Here is a 17,674-nt window from a genome sequence, read left to right as displayed (position 1 = left end):
GTGATGTAGTGATTGAGATAACTAACATTTAAGCCTTAAATTTATATTTGAGTCCAATCAATCCCAGCTTAAAATACGCTGCCCTACTGAAAAGGTCAATATTGTTTGGGAAACCAAGCATCAATTTTCTTAGATCTTTCATTATAAGCATTAAATTATTTCTTTAAAAGGAGGACAAAAGAAAATACTTATCCTGGAGGGCTCTTCACACTGACTGTAGCAAAAAGAAATTTACATCTGACATCTTGTCAGAATGAATTAGGGTGTTAATAGATCCATTGTTTCAATCTGGAGTCCAAGAATTTAGATTTTCATCTTAAACAGTGCTGACTGAAACTTCTCAGTATTTTCTAGCAGTTTCACAGTACTACAATTCAGGAAGCACCTTTAATAGTTAATAGTTGAAATTTATTATACTGCATATATTCATTTGGCTCTCACTAAACCCCTGTAGTGCTGAAGAAGACTTTTGAGAGCCACTTTGACAGCAAGGAGATCAAATCAGTCAATACTTAAGAATTTAATTCAGGCTATTCACTGCAACGTCAGTCAGTAATGAAGCTCAAGCTTAAATACTTTGGCCACAGGACTCCCTGGAAAAGACCCTGATGTTGGGAAAGATTGAAGGCAAAAGGAAAAGGGGACAACAGAGAATGAGATGGATAGATGGTGTCATGGGAACAATGAACGTGAACTTGGACAGACTGTGAGATAGTGGAGGATAGAAGGGTCTGGTGTGGCAATGGTCTATGGTGTCATGAAGAATCAGACATGGCTGAACAACAACCATCCTGTGAAGTAGGCAGGTCCTATTATTATGCCCATTTATAGATAGGGAAACAAGTTGCAGCTTTCCCATGGTCACACTGAAAATGTCTGTTGCATGATTTCAATTCAGGTCTTTTTTGTCTCTGGGTTTAGCATTTTCCCCCAATACTAGATTGACATATGAAGACTGTAAAAATTAAAGTACCTTATTTATTGTAAATGGTGTTAACCAAACTGATTTTTTGAAAAGTCCTTTTGTAAGTCTTCAATATATAAATAATATAGATCCAGAAATTTGTTAAATAAAATGACCACCATATAATGTGGGAATAGCCTTCAAAGGTTTTTTACTAAGGTTCTGCTCACCTTTCTGGAAACAGCTATTTTTAAAAATGAAATGCTGAAGTTTAAACTTAAGGTCAAATAATATAGTACCTAGATTTTTTTCATGGTGCTAACACTAACATCAGTATTCCCATCTTAAGCTAACAAAAAGTCTCAATGTATGAAAGAATGAGAATAAGAATTATGAAAACAACAAGAACTCATTTTTGTTTGTTTTTGAGGGGGAAAGGCAGGGAAATTGGGGGTGACTTTCCCAACGTCGTGTAGCTAGTGTGTCAAGGGTCTGGGGTCGAATTTGAACTCAGGTCCTCCTGACTTCAGGGCTGGTGCTCTACTCACTGCGCCACCTAGCTGCCTGAGAACTAATTTTTAACCAATGTGATTTGCAATGTAAATTTGACAGACCATGATACAGACCATTTAAATTATAAAATATCTACATTTCTTTTTGCTTTAATGTGTTATTACAAAAGCAATAATTCCACATTTGACAGTTAAGATGTTAGGGATTCTTTTTCTGTTACCTTTGATTTCTTTATAAGCTATCTTTTTGCTAGTACAAAATGACAATTTTTACAAGTGGGATAGGGTATAATTGTCAAATATTTACAAATTTCTGGGTAGAAAGTTTTAAAGCCTGTTATAAAATATGAAGACTATAGATCAAATTCATTTTTTAAAAAGTACAACTAGTTGTTCCAAGTGACTGAGTTCAAGCAGAAAAATCTTAACTTAGCCTCTTCAGTATTTAAATGGAGCAAACTTATCAGAATCTAAAGTGATCTGGCAAATATGGAAGCACATTTGAAGAAGAAAAAATAGCATCTGAAGTGATTGTTAACTACAAATCACTTTCTGGACAAAGTTGATTTCATCTAAGGTTGCTGTTGGACATGCTTAATTATTTACTATTGTAACAGATTCATGACTGCTACATATAAGCTGGTTTGTACTTGCATTTATAATGCTAACCCTGTATATCTCCTAAGGGTTGAGGGTCATTTAACATGTGGCTCATAATTAACATGCTAATATTTTTTTCATATTGCAGCTTTTAAATACAGACAAACCAAAGTTGTCATTCTTCAAAAAGTCATTTTTTTAAAGCAAAAGAAGAAAAGCAAAATGATTTAAATTATGTAGTGAAATGAGAAAGAAGAGTCTTTTTAAGCCACTGAATGCAAAACTAAACAGGAAGAGGGTAGTCTGAACGACCCAGTAATCAGAAAGAGGCCTGCTAAAGATGAACAGCGACGCTTGAGATGGACATGAACAGCTGAAGAGGTGGGATACATTATAAATAATGCAGATATATACTATAGCTTACTTATAGTTTCAACACAATCTTCCTCCCTCCTTGTTGGAAATTTTAATAGGTTGATTCATCATCTTTTATGGTCAGAAGGTTAAAACGTTTCTGCTGATGAAAAGCCCTAAAGCTGCTTAGACACAAAAATAAATAAAAATCAGTACCAGATTTTATGGACCCTAATTGCCTATAGTAATGAATTACTGTCACAACACTGATAAGTTATTATATTAAGGAATTGATCTAAGAGAATAACAGGGAAAATATTTATTTTCAGAGAACTTTCATAGAAGAAGGTAGAAGAAGGTATTTCTTAAGTCTTTCCCTTTCCTGGTTGATGTAAGTAAGACTTTCACTTTAATTATATCTTACAAGATAGTCTGAAGATACCTTCAGAGGCTTTCAGAGGACTGTGGAGCACCTGTTACTTAATATACAGGAAGGGCAGTAGGGTCTAACACAGATCATTGTCCCGAGGGCCAGAAAACCCGGGTTAAAGGCCACTTTTTACTACTAGTGTTAAGTCATGTCCAACTCCCCCGATCCCATTTGGGGTTTTCTTGGCAGAAATAACGGGGTGGTTTGCCATTTCCTTCTGCAACTTCTTTTACAACTGAGGAAACGTAGGCAAGCAGGGTGAAGAGATTTCGCCCAGGCTCACACAGTTAGTAGGTGTCCGAGGTCGGATTTGAATTTTTGTCCTCCTGACTCAAGGGCCAGCACTCTATCCACTGCGCCACCTAGCTGCAGCAAGACGATGGACAAAACAATTGATTTGGCCTCAGTTCCCTCATCTTTAAAATGGGGGTAATTATCCCGAGCCCTGCCTACCTAACAGATTAGTGAATCTAATGATAAGAGACTGGTTGTAGAAACTGCTGAAAGGTTATATGCAGACATTAGGTATTATCAGAATAATACACTTGCACCTGGGTCGCTTAAGTTCATTCACACGTTTTAGAGTTAAAAATTCATATTCACTTGAATATTGGTGCTGCTGATTACCATAGTTCCGCTCCAGGCCCCTGGTACCATCCTTCCAGGTGACCTCTGGGCAGAGGTAACCCGGGGAGGGGAGATAGAAAGAACGGCAAAAGCTGGCAGCCGACACCCAAGAGAGAGCCACGGCTGGTCTCCAGAAATAAAAGCAGTGCCAAGGCGGCGCCCTGGTGCTTTTGCTCCCCATTCCAACGCGTGTGTATCGCCGAGTGCGCACCCGCGCCCCACGCCCTTGCCATTGCTGGGGCTCTCAACGCCCCCGCCCTCCCGGAGGTCCCAGCCGCTCTGCCCCCTACCCCCAGCCACGCGCTACGCCCCAAGCGCCACGCCCTCTCTCTGGGGCGCGCGGCCCTTCTCTCCTTCCCCTCTTTGCGCGCGAGCTCTTCCGTCCCTGTCCCAGTCAAATCTAGCACGCGCGCATTCTCCCCGGGCTGGAAAAAGCCCAGGTGGATTTAAAGAAGGAAAAGGCTTTTGCAGCGCTCGCTACGTCAGCTCCGGCCTCTCTCTGGCCCTCTTCGTGCTGCATCATCACAGTCGCCTCCTCCTGCTGCTGCTGCTGCTGCTGCCGCCGCCGCCGCCGCCGCCACTACCTCCTAACTCTTTCTCCTTTGCTGCTTGCTCCCTCTCTCTGCCTCTCCCTCTCTCCCTGGGTCTGGCTGTGGGTCTGCGTGTGCGTGCGTGCGTGAGTGCGTGTGTGCGAGTGAGTGTGTGTGTGAGTGTGCCGGGCCGCTGCTAGGCTCCCTGGGCATCTCGCCGCCGCCCGCCCTGTACCAGTTCGCCACGACCCCTCTCCGTTTTGCGTCTCTGTTCCTTTAGAATTTTTTTTTTAAAAATATATTATTCCATGTCATCTTTATTTTAATCTCCCTGGGTCACCCAAACTGGTGCAGCTGGAAGCAGCCGCCTCCACCCCCTCTCCCGCCCCCGCCCCCTCCCCCCGAATCCGAGGAATATGGCGAAAGTGGAGCAGGTTCTGAGCCTAGAGCCGCAGCACGAGCTCAAATTCAAAGGTAAGAGCGCGGGGAGCCGGCCACTGGCCGGGGCGTTTGCAGTCACTGGCAAAGGCACCACCGGCAGCCATTTTCCGGGGGCCCGGGAGAGGCAGGAGTGAATAAAATGTCCTTCAGGTTTGTTTATCGGGTCTCCCTCTGTGTGCGTCTTTGCCGCTTTGAGATCTATTCCTCTCCCCTTCCCCTCTTCGATTTAGCCTTAAATTTATCTTCCCTGCCCAAGAAAATGCGTTTAGAAGGGGCGTCCACCTGTTTGTTGTATTTACCGGGACTGAATCTTACACATTTCGGGACTGGGCCCCACTTTACTTGCCCCTTTCCAAAACCCTGTTCCTCCTCTTCCCACACCCCATACTGCCCAAAGAGAAGACGAATAGCCCGGAGAAGGGAAGGCTCAGATTCAGGGCCAGTGCTGCTCGCTGGGCGTTTGCATGTCAGCGCCGGGAGGACTGGGTGGGTGCCGGGAGCTGGGCTGGGGGGTGGGGGAAGGGCTGAGCTTCTGGGCCTCGGGTTTGTGCGGGACCGGGCGGTGAGGATTTTCCAAACCCTCTTCCCCCGCGCCCCATATTCATAACGTTCTGGTGTTGTGCAGCAAAAAGAAATCCTGAAATTTCTATTGCCTCTACTCCTTTGGAAGAGTGTTTATTTTTTAAATGACTTGACTTTACCGGATTCTCTTTCCTTCATCTCCTCCCCTCCTCCCCCCCCCCCCCCAGCTTTATACCTAGAGAAGCTGCCCCGGTTTCTGCATACTTTCGGTATCCTTCCGTAGCCGTTCCTACTAAGCAGTTGTGTGTAAGCTTTCTTGGTGGCAGCCTAAGTAAATGATATTTTCTTTTGGTGTTGCTGTCTCTTCTCTTTGCTCTTCTTGAAACTGTCAGGGCTGCCGGCAGCTTCGAAGAGGGGATACCAAATGCAACGTGTGCAACTGGTTCTAATTTGTATTTGCAAGAAAACCTAGGGCCTTTACCCCAGTGTTTGTCAATACTTCACATTTACCTGTTGTGTTGTTTATCTTCCCCCACTTGACAGATTGGTAGAAAACATCCTAAAACTCTGGGTGTCATTTTGCTTCATAAAACAGACACTGGTTCTTGCATGTGCAGGTACTTAACGTTTCCTATTTAAAATTAACCCCACGTAGTTGAAACTACCAAAAGAGAAGGTGTTTTAATACTGTCGTATGGGACATTGCAACTTAGTAACTGCTTTCCAAGCATGTAGGCTAGTTGCTACTTTACTAAAACAAGGTAATCTACTGTAATGACTTTTTTTTTTAGCAGATGTTGGTGGAATAGTAATTTCCATTAGAGTTGTTCCAAAGGGCCATCACCCAGGTGTGTGAAATAATCAGGGCTGACACCAATAGTTGCACGTTATTTTTATGCCTGGATAAACTGCCCTTTGTCAACACAGGCTTGGCTAGTCTCCAGTTAAAACGATGTTGCTGTTCTCCCTCAGAATCATTCCAGAGTTATTTTACTGCTTCTCTGACACATCACAACTTCATTTGCCTAAGTCTCCTGTAGTAGAGAAAGGAGTCACCTATAACTAGTAGAAAGCCTGAGAAATTCTATTCTAGGCCACTAGAAAATTGTTGCTAGGCCGTAATCATGTCCCCAGAGGAGGGCTAATGTCATTTTAGAAGTCTCTTTATTTGCTTGCTGCTCTCTTTAAACCTATTCTATGCTTTTGAGTCAGCATGTTGATAGATCATCTTTCTAGTATCAAACTATGTCTTTAAAGAAGGGGGCCAGTGTGTAAAGTGTTGGATGCAAATAAGCAGTAGCTCTGAGTAAATTTTTGCAAACTAAAATTGAATTGGGTGCCATGAATGCCACTGAAGAAATGACTTTTTGTTAATTATCACTTATAAAGGTGGCACTTTACTAAGAAGAGGTATTTTTGAGAGTCAGTGTGGTATACTGCAAAGAACACTGAATCTGGGGTCAGAGGATCTTGCATTTAAATCCTGAACGTTGGGCATCCCACTAAACCTGCCTTTTGACCTCAGTTTCTTTATCTGTAAAACGAAGAAACTGAGCTAGATGACCTCTAAGGTCCTTTCCAGCTCTAAATTATCTTATGAAAATATCTCAAATAGTCTGTGCTCAGTGTTCCGTCTTCCTGGTCAGATGATTCATCTTTATGTGGAAACCCTTAGTGAAGGCAAGAAATGGGCTTTCTAGAAAAGAGGAAGAAGAAAATCATTTTTTAGTGCTTTCACTGCTGGAGAAACAGAATTCCAGAAATCACATCACTCAAAGCAGCGTGTACTTCAGCGTGTCAAGTGAAGAGTAGTGTGTGAAGGACAAATGCCTATGGAGCTTAGATAGGAACACAGAAGGCATTTAAAAATATCTTTGTAATGCTTAAATTATAAACTGAACTTAAGCACAAAATTAGCTAGAGAGTCATCAGCAGTCCTTGCTCTGCAGCGATCAAATTCATTACAGTGCAGAAACAAGCGAACATTACTGGCTTTTTCACCACATCCACCTTAAAGGAAAGGATAAATGTGTAAGACGTTTTGGGGAAGAAGGGAACAACAGAAATATTCGTTGTTTTGAATGGTTCTCATATATTGTATTCTTTATTATTATGGTATAAGCAATCTAAGAAAGACTTTGATTTGTATATCCTAAGACTTCTTTTTATTAGATCTTTACATGGGTATGCTGCAATATATATATGCTACTACAGAAGAAAGGAATTAGAACATGTTTCAATTATCTTGTTTTATGTTTTAAGCCTCAAACATGACTGCACTGTCTTGTGTTGTTAAATATTAAAACAAAGAAAATTGACCAGGCTGGTGGCTTCCTGGAGGAAGTAGGATGTAAAGGGAGTACTACTGAGTTAGTTTTTATGAAGTATTTATTAGATGTCAGCAATAACACAGAAGCTTTTCTGGCCAGAATAAAGAGACCCATTCCTAGAAATTGGAGACTTTGGGATTCTCAGTCGAGGGAGCCTTGTGTCTCTTTTGTGTTGCTCTTACCCAATTGGCAGTTTTCATGTGACCTGCCCTTTCCCAAGGCCTACTCCATGGCTTTCTTCATATCTATTCACTCCCAGACAAATCTCTTTTCTCAGAATAAAAAAAGTCTTTTTAGAAAGTTTTTTTGATAAATCCCCTTGCTCCAAATGTAAGCCAGTGCCACTTTTACCTCCCCCTCCCCCCACAAGGAAGCAGATTCCACCCATTATACAATGCTTTGCATTTTTAGAGCTCTTCTTTAAGAATTGTAAAGGGATTCCTTCATATTCTATCACAGTAGTTCTCAAACTTTGTTCTCAGGACCTCTTTATACTCTTAATTATTGAGGCCCCCAAGTAACTTTTGTTGATTGGGATTATAGCTATGGTTATTTACCATGTTACTAATTAAAATGGATAATTTAAACAAATATTTATTAATTACTTTTAAAATAACAGTAATCCATAAAATCTTAACATAAATAGCATTTTATGAAAAAACGACTATTATTTTGTATAGTAAAATAAGATTAATGAGAGGAGTGTCATTGTTTTACATATTTTTGCAAATCTTTTCATGTTTGACTTAATAGAAGACAGCTTAGTAGAAGACAGATATAGATTCTCGTATCTGCTTCTACATTCAGTCTGTTGCAGTGTTGTTTTGGTTGAAATATCTGAAGAAAATTCAGCCTCATAAATATATTTAGTCGGAAAAGGAAGGAATATCTTAATAGGCAAATAACGTCTTTATTACTATGAAAATCGTTTTTGGAGGAAAGGGGCTCAACACCTGGGGGCCCAGGATCATACTTTGAAAACCGGTGCTCTTATCAGTCCTGGTAGGTATGTTTTATTCATGTGGATGAAGTAGGCCAATTAATTCAAAGTTAATGAGGCCAGCAAGGGTCATAAATTCCATAGCCATGTATATTGACTACCTGTGTTCTGTTCCATATCCTCAGACCTTTTACAGATTTCACCAGTGTATGTCATTGGTCCTAGGGGAGTATAAGAAAAATAATAAATCATATTTGAATGAATAAATTAAAAAGGATTCATTAAATGCTTGTTGTGTGCCACCTCCAATTTACCCTGTATACAACTTTTACATATGTATACCTGCCTTTTACATACATAGTTGTTTGCATGTTACCTCGCCTTTAAAAAGTGAGGACCCTTTGAGGACCCAGGTTTTCTTTGCCTTTCTTATCTCCCCCACATCCCCAGTTTAACTCGGAGCCTGACTCCTAAGTTAATAAATGTTTGTTGACCAATTGTTAGGCAATCACTAAGAATACAAAAATTAGAAACTGCCCTTGCTCTCAAGGAGCCTCACCTCTAATTAGGGAAAAGCCCACTTGGGGCTGAGTAATGGCTGGGGGGGAAGGTTTTGTCCAATTTTGAATTGTGATGAGAGACATGGGGCAGGTGATTGACATAACCTTTTCAAAAGTAGTGTTGGTTTGATTTGATTATTTTACGAAGGATTTTCTTTACCCCTTAAGGTAGATAGATAATCCATCTATACATTTGGGAAAACAAGCCAAAGCCTCTCTCTGAGGTGGGTGGGTTAAGCAGACTAAATCGCTGGAATCAACTTGTGAGATTCCTTTTTTTTTTTTCTCCAAGGAAAGTGAATTTCTCACCTTCCCCCCCCCCATCCCCCCATATTCCTGCATAAATTACATAAGAAACTTTTAGGAGGGTAAAAATACAAAAACCTATGAATGAATTCAGTTAACTATGGTACTTCTTCATTATCATCTCTTAAAGTTTTTCATCTCTGTACATTTATTAAAATAGTATGAATTGACATTTTTCCAAAGGGAAAGCTCTTAAACATTATTAACACCACCATTTGTCTATAAACATTACATAGCATTTTCTTTTAGATGTTCCAGCAAAACACAGACAACTCTCAACTTGCCATACGTATCCTCAGAAACAGGGGCCAGCAGATGGGAAAAATTGATGGTTATTGTTTGTCATTATTGATCCAGCTTAGACTTTTAGAACATGATATTTTAATTTCCACATAAGAGATCTACATAAAAACTACATCTCCATGTTCGGGTTTGAAAAAGTTGACATAGGAGTCATGGCCATGATCAGGACAGATAAGTACAGTCAATGTTTAGCAAGAAGAAAAGGGTAGATATTAAATGCCAACTTCCATCCACCAAAGCATGGCTGCCCTAAAGTTTCTTGGAGAGAATGTAAATTCCTTGAAGATAAGGAACTGTTTGATTTTTGCCTTTGCATCCCTACTGCCTGGCTAGCACAGTACCAGGCACACAGTAGGTGCTTAATAAATGCATGTTGCTTGAGGAGAGTCTTACCTACTGAATTCAGTGGTCTACTTTTCTTCTTTTGGTGGTAGTTTATGTATCGGTAACAAAGTTGCCCTGTAGTATTCTGAGCTGTTTTACCTGAGCTGATGTCCTCTGTGCTATCCAGTATTCGATCCTTATCTCAAGCTTTTTTCCTATGGTGCCGTGTATCCAAGATTCCTCTGGCCTGTTGACAGGGCATACTGTGTGCTTTTTAAAGTATGTCATCTGACCAGATATAACCATAGACTTCCACTGTGTAACGAGTTATTGGAGTCTAATTTTCACTGGAAAAAGAGAACCTTGAATGATTATTTAAAGTAGATTATATTAATAATACTATAAATGTGTCAGTGTGGCAAAATAGTATCTATCTATGTAATATTTTTCTAGGTACCAAGCATTATTTTTAATCATAAGTTGTTGGTGTCTGAATAATGTTTTGATGTAATTGTGGTGATTTGCTGGTTCTCCCAATGGTGAAATACCACTGGGAAAATCTAGAAACACACCCCCTTTCCCCCTTACTTTTTGGATGTATTACATTTTTTGTATTTATATTAATAACTAAACTCAAAGAAGTTCTTTCCTAGAATTGCTTTATATTCTTTGGCAGATTATTACCAACTTTTGATTATCTGTCATTTCTCCTTTTTTCATGGCTAGTCTTTTAAGCATGCAGAATAAAGTGTTGTTAGTAGATTCCTATAGTTCCCCGCTGGTATCAGATGGGTTGTTTATATCAGTGCATACTTAGCATTTCAATAGGCACAGAACTCCCAGACAATTAGCCTAAATCCCAACTCTAGCTTTAAGTAATTGACAGATGTTTAGGGGGAAGAAAAAACGGGGAGAGAAAGTTGAACTCTTAAACATAATAAGTAGATAAAAATTCTTCTGAGAGAAAGTCCCGTGGGGTACTGCCTCTTTTTCTGTAGTAACTCTCTGTACTTGGAGAAAATAGATGTTATCATCAGGACCTTTTACCTAGATTAGAATTGCTTCCAGTGGTGTGGGATTCTGGGTGTGTCCTGTGTAGTCTCTGCTGACCTGAAAGGTATCCAGAGATAAAAGAAGAAATTAGACTCTTAGGGAATATATATTTCCTTTAGCAGTGAAGTAGAGGATGGTTTTTTAGCTTTGTTTTTGTTTCATACTGTATGAGGTAGATAAGGAAAAGCAGTTTCTGTCAAAATGGGAAGAAAATTAAAATGAAAGATGTTTTAGAAAATTGACCAGTTATCAAAGCCTTTAGGGATTTGGAGGTCTGAGAAAGAGAGACCTAGTTTTAATAGAAGTCTGAGTGAATGCAGGATGTTTATATATGGAAGAAATCTTAGAGATTACGTGGAACGTTGTCTTATTTTTGGAGGTGATGCGGTTTGGGGTTTCTGGGAACCCCAAAATGTCAGGTTACAAGGCAGATCTGCCTGGAATGAATTTAACTCACTCAGACCATCTTCCAGTCAACATGGCAAGGTTTATTGTAGAGCCAGTAGTGGGGGCAAGATTCTTAGGGAATCTGCAACTTAATGGGGGTGAGACTGATGCTTGTATACAAAAAGGACAGTGAAAGGATCTGGACTGGACTATGGAGTGGTGAGTAGTCTGGGGTGGACTGGTGCAACAGTGAAAGGAATATTAAGTAGTCAGTATATGGGAAAATTCAGGGACTGGGGTACTTTCAAAGACATGATCTTTTAGGGGTCCAGGTCCCATCACCCCATGAGAGAGGACTGAGTGAGACACAGAAAGTTAAAGTCAAACAGATCACTTTTTTCATGCACTGACACTCATCATTGCTGCCTTACGTTCCACAATTGTGATAAGTTTTATGAAGTATGTGGGTTTTAATAATGTGAATATTTAGTGTTTCTTATTACTGTATAATTCTCAAAGTTAATAATACCTGAATAATTTGAGATTGTTCTGTAGGCTCTTTGTTTTCTATTTTTATTGATTTTTTTTTTGTTTTTATGTTACCTTCATTTCAAAATAGTTCATTCTCCCTCTCCTTCCCAGTGAGCTATTATTCCTCATGACAGAGGGAGTGAGGATCAGTTCAGTAAACTAACCAATACATCAACCAAGTCTGACAGAAATGCAGTGTTTCATTTCCTCAGCCCCACCTCTGCAAAGAAAGGACAGATGTGTGCTTTCTCATTTCTTCTCTGGAGCCAAATCTGGTCATTACAACAAAATAACGTTCTATTACGTTCATGCTGGACATTTTTATTTTAAGCCATTTCCCAATCAGTGGGTACCTCCTTTGTTTCTAGTTCTTGCATGCCCCAGAAAGTGCTAGGATTATTTTGGTATAGATTGGACCAGTTTTTTTCCATCTTTGAGTTGAGTAACAGTGGGATCTAGAGGTCAAAGGCTTTGGACAGCTTAGTCACTGTTTAAACTAAGTCCGAATTGCTTCTAAGAGTGGTTAGACCAATCCACAGCTCTATCTGCAGGGTATTGATGTGCCTGTGTTTCTAAAGCCTCTCCAATATGGACTCTTCATCTTTGCCAGTTTGTTGCTGTGAGATAAAACTACAAAGTTGTTTTGCTTTGCACATCTCTTATCCTTAATGATTTGTAACATTCTTTGATAGTAGTTTATAATTTGCTAATAGATTATTATAATTCTCAGTTTTTCTTTTGAGAATTGTTTGTATCCTTTGAATATTTTGCCATTGGCATATGTTTTAGTTTTTATATAACTTGTATTAGGCCATTCTGTATCTTGGATATCAGACTCTTAGCAAAGATATTTGATACAGTTTCCCCTCTATGCCTATTCCCTACTCCCATTCCCCATTCAATAGCTTCCCTTATCCTGATTCCATGTGCTACAAAAGCTTTTTAATAATTATATAATCAGGGGCAGCTAGGTGGCTCAGTGAGTAGAGCACCCACCCTGGAGTCAGGAGGACCTGAGTTCAAATTTGACCTCAGACACTTGATACATTTACTAGCTGCGTGACCTTGGGCAAGTCACTTAGCCCTGTTTGCCTTGGTTTTCTCATCTATAAAATGAGCTGGAGAAGGAAATGACAATCTACTCCTGTATCTTTGCCAAGAAAATCCTTAAAGAGGTCACAAAGAATCAGGCATGACTGAAAATGACTAAACAACAGAAGACCTACCCAAAGTCATATGGATAGCAACTGTAGTCTTGATTTAGTACCAGATCTGACTTCAAGTCTAGGGCTCTATTATACCCTGTGGGCTGTCATACTCCAGAAATTAGGAGGTGAATTTAGAGCAATCTGAAAAATGAAATTGAAGAAGGAAAAATCAGAGAGATGAAATTTAAGAGAAGAAAATGTAAAGTCTTATGCTTGGGTTCAAAAAATCAACTTTGCAAGGACAGGATGCGAGAGGTAGGGCTAGATGAACATTTCAGAGGGCATTCAGTGGGCTACAAGCTAGATATGGGTGAGTGGTGTGACATGACAGCCAGAACAGCTAGTGATATCCTCATCACCTCACGCCTGGATTTTTGCAGTAGCCTGCTGGTGGGTCAGTCTGCCTCAAGTCTTTCCCCACTTCAGTCCTTCCTCTATTCAGCCACTGAAGTGATTTTCCCAAGAATGGAGATCTGATCATTTAAAAAAAAATAACCCTCCCCTTACTCACTCTACAAACTCCTGTGGCTTCTTATTGTCTCCAGGAGTGAATACCAAATGCTCCATTTGGCATTCAGAGCCCTTCATAAACTAGCCTTCTTGCCTTTTCATTCTTCTTATACCTTACTCCCCAGGCAAGTACTCTTCAGTCTGGTGACACTGGCCTCCCGGCTGTTGAGTATGTTACATCTCTCTCCTTTGGCATTCTCTCTTGCTGTCCCTCAAGCCTGGAAAACCCTCTGTCCTTTGCTCCTAGTCTGCTGACCTCCCTGGTTTCCTTTAAGTTCCACCTAAAATCCTACCTCCTTCAGGAAGCCTTCCCAAACCCTTCTTAACCCCATTGCCTTCCCTCTGTTAATTATTTCCTATTTATCCTGTATATAGCTTGCTTTGTATATATTTGTCTGCAGGTGGTCCCCTCCATTACACTGTAAACTCTTTTGGAGACTGCCTTCTGCCACTTTTTGTATCTGCAGTGCTTAGTACAGTACCTGGCAGACAGTAGGAATTTATGAATTGAATTTGTTATTTAGTCATTTTCAGTCATGTCCAACTCCTTTTGGGGTGTTTGGGCAAAGTGGAGTGGTTTGCCATTTCCTTCTCTGTTCATTTTTATAGATGAGGCAACTGAGGCAAACAGGATTAAGTGACTTTCCCAGGGTCACACAGCTAGTAAGTATCTGAGGCTGGATTTGAAATCAGAACTTCCTGATTCGCACAAGCACTTTATCCACTGTCTTTCACCAAGCTGTCCCAATTGAATAGACTGCATTAAGAAAGATACGGTATTGAGAATGGGGAAGGGGTTAATCCCACTGTCCTCTGCCCTGGTCTCAGGGTTCTTTTGGAGTCCCATGTGTACTACTGGGCAGCAACCTTGGGAAAATTTAGGTTTTTCATCAAGATGGTGAGAGGAATAGAGGCCATGCCATAAGAATATCAGGTGAAAGGATTGGGAATGTTTTTAGCCTGGAGAAGAAGCATAGATTTAGAGCTAGCCATCTAATCTAGATCCCTCATTTTCTAAATCAGGAAAGGGGTCCAGAAAGATCAAGTTCCAAATTCATCTACCTTTCCAAAGCACCACTCAGCCACTCAAGGCTTAGCAGGGACGTGATAGCAGTATCTGAGAGGCTGTCATGTGAAAGAGGGATTAGGTTCATTTTACTTCTTCCTAAAGGTCATAATTAGGAATTCTGGGTCTTGGTTAGAGGAGCAGATTTAGGCTTGATGAATAGAAAAAAAACTTTCTAATAATTGGAGTGTTCCTCAGTTAAGTACTAAGCACCCACAATATAGGCACCACTAGGCCGAGTATACAAAGGGGATGATGAAATTCTCCCTGAACAAGCTTCCTAAATGGAATATAAGCTTTTTGAAGGCGAGAACTGTTTGATTTTTGTCTTTATATCCCTAGGTACTAGCTCAGTGCCTTTTTCATAGTAGGCACTTAATAAATGTTTTGTTGAACTGGAATTAAAAGTGAAATGGACAACCTTGGAAAGCAGTGGGATCTATCATTGGCAGTCTTTAAAAAGTGGAAGCTGTCTGCGATATCTTTGAGATTCTTCATGTACTGATTTGTGAGTGTCAAATGAAATAAGGTGTAAAGTGCTTTAAATCCTTTAAAGCATTGTTTTATAAAAGCTGTTATTGTTATGAGTTTAGCCAGATGCCCTCTGAGCCACTGCTAGCTCTTAAATTCTGTGTTTCTATGGCAGAAATAACAGAAATGGCAACATGGCTTAATGCCTTGGAGTCTGGAATGTTTGTATTCAGGTCCTTCCTTTTACAGATATAAGCTGTCCCATGTCTCAGTGTCCCAGGCAACTAAGACATAGATTTCAGAGAGCTTTTGATGTGCGTCAGTTTGCACATAGAGAGTTCTGTACACCAGTGAACTCATGGGTTGGTCAGAACCAGATGGATTTCCATACTATAAGGTGGCCCTTGGTCATTCCATGAATAAAACACTCATCTCTTGGTTCCAGTTATTTTCTCTGGCTGTCCCTTATGCCTGGAACATTCCTGCTCCTCTGTTCTGACTACTGACCTTCCCGGCTTCAAGTCTCAATTTTTTTTTTTTTTTTTTGCTGGAAGCCTTTCCCAATCCTTTCCCTCCGTTGATCACTTCTTATTCATCCTTCTAGAACTTGCTTTGAATACTTTTGTTTCTTTGTCATCTCCTCCTTTAGATTGTAAATTGTCTTGAGGGCTGGGACTGACTTTTGCCTCTTTTTGTATCCCTTGAGTTTAAAGACTTGAGCAGAAGAGTAGGATGTAGAAGAAAAGAATAAAAAGAAAAGGTGAATGTGATAGAGAGGGGTGAGAAAAGTGTCCCTCCATGGCACCCATTGAAAGCTAGTCTAGTTGAGAGAGTGGTGAATTCTGGCAAGGTAGGCAGCCATTCAAGGTGGGCAAAACAACTGACATAAATACACAATTTTTCTGTATTGGAAAATCCCACTCCATGGCAAAGTTGTGCTTTCTTTGGACTTAAAGTTAGAAAAACCGATTTCTAATCCCAGCGCTGACACACACTGAACCTTGGTTTACCATTTTTAAATGAGATGATTGGATTAGATGATTGCTAAAGTCGTTTGCAAATCTGATTCTCTAACTCTAAATTGGATATATTATAGAGAAGGAACACAGTAATGACACACACAGGGAGTACAGTTTTCAGACATAGGGAGTTGAAGGGGACTGCAGAGCCAAGGATGTATAAATAAATGCCTTGTTTGGGCTATTCCTTCACTTTTCTTTTTCCTGTTATCAGCCTATCCAGTTTCGTTTAGTGCCACTTGCAAAGCACTTACCTCTTTTCTTAGGGCTACAACCAGGGGTGTGCTGTTAAATTCTTGACAACTGTCTGTCTGAAAAATTGTGCAGATAACACTTTAAAATATGCATCATCAACATATTCTCCATCACTTTCTTGTTTTTTTTGTGTGTTTTTTTTTGTTTGTTTTTGCAGGGGGGAAGGCAGGGCAATTGGGGTTAAGTGACTTGCCCAAGGTCACACAGCTAGTAAATGTGTCAAGTGTCTGAGGCTGGATTTGAACTCAGGTGCTCCTGACTCCAGGGCCGGTGCTCTACTCACTGCGCCACCTAGCTGCCCCTCTCCATCACTTTCTTAAGTCTAGACAAGGAACAAAAAATAAATCAAGCCTTGATTTGTAGTATTTGCCTATTTCCAAGGTATAAATGCTCAAAATTAAAATTTTAACAGGTCTTCCAAAGCCAGTACAACTTGGCTTTGGCACACTCCTGACTAGAACTATCTGTTGACTTCATCTGAGTTTAACCTGAGCATATACCAGAAGGCAAAAACATGTTTCACTGCTTCTTATTCATGATTTGCAAAGGCAAATTAAATCAGAAAGGTAGCAAATCCTGAATATCACACTATTTTTCTTCAGGATTTGAGGAAGCAGCATGTCACATGTCTTTAGGAATTGTCTTCAATAGGTAATTTCAGTTTTGCCAGATACTATCTTTCAACAGATTTGTCCTTGATCTCTGAGTTATAACGTTGTCCAATTGAGGAGTAAATGCTCTTCCTGAATTCAAATCTGGCATAACATATTTTCTAGCTGTATGACCCTGGGCAAGTCACTTAACCCTGTTTGCCTTGGTTTCTTCATCTAAATGAGCTGGAGAAGGAAATAGAAAACCACTCCAGTAGCTCTGCCAAGAAAACCCCAACTGGGATCACAAGGAGTCAAACACAACTGAAGAACAACAGTCACACTGCTCCTCTAAACATGTTTGTACCAAGATAACCTTGGTTTTTACAAAGCACGCAATCATGGCTATTAATATACTAAATATTGTCTTTTAGCAACTGTACATTCAGGCTTCTGTTTTTATGTGCACAAGACATTCTTGGCAAGAATAGGCTATGAAAAGAACATTGGGGGAGGACAACTTATCTCTGAATCCTATAGAAAATATTGAAATCATGTTCTCAGTTTGGGTCTTCTTTTAATTCTTGCTCTCCAGTAGAGAGCCTTGTTGTCCATCTTACCTTTGAAATAACCTTGTGTTTAGAACCAGTAACCAGTCACAATAGGCTGGAAGTTAATGTTTTCTTTATCTACATAACATAGGTAATGTGATCTTTAGGTTGGCTTAGTTCAGTTTGTGTCTCTACTAGCTTTTCATCTACTAGCTTCTAAAGAAGTCCACCAACTACTTACTCCAGGAACCTATCCCAGTGCCATGAATGTAATAGGCCTTTAATAAATGTTTATTGCATTGAATGCCTCAAAGATGACAAAGTATGGAAGTAGTTATTGTTAGAGGGAT

The 17,674-nt window shown here is 40.1% G+C and overlaps 1 protein-coding gene across 3 annotated transcripts in view; it reads left to right on the top strand.

Moving 5' to 3' along the window:
• The first annotated feature begins 3,727 nt into the window (after positions 1–3,727).
• Positions 3,728–17,674, top strand: part of VAPB (VAMP associated protein B and C) — a 69,630-nt gene continuing 55,683 nt past the window's right edge. Inside the window, exon 1 of one of the 3 annotated variants that reach the window (XM_036752912.1) lies at positions 3,728–4,431. In XM_036752912.1, the coding sequence (XP_036608807.1) occupies positions 4,374–4,431 (58 nt within the window). In that variant the 5' untranslated portion in view covers positions 3,728–4,373. Of the gene's footprint in view, positions 4,549–6,891; positions 6,952–17,674 lie in introns of those variants that run through there. The other 2 variants (XR_005009985.1, XM_036752913.1) reach the window with 2 other exon arrangements.

This window comes from Trichosurus vulpecula, chromosome 3, assembly GCF_011100635.1.
Source record: "Trichosurus vulpecula isolate mTriVul1 chromosome 3, mTriVul1.pri, whole genome shotgun sequence".
NCBI lineage: Eukaryota > Metazoa > Chordata > Mammalia > Diprotodontia > Phalangeridae > Trichosurus > Trichosurus vulpecula.
The sequence above is the reverse complement of the archived record's forward strand: the minus strand, read 5'-3'. Positions and strand labels throughout refer to the sequence as shown.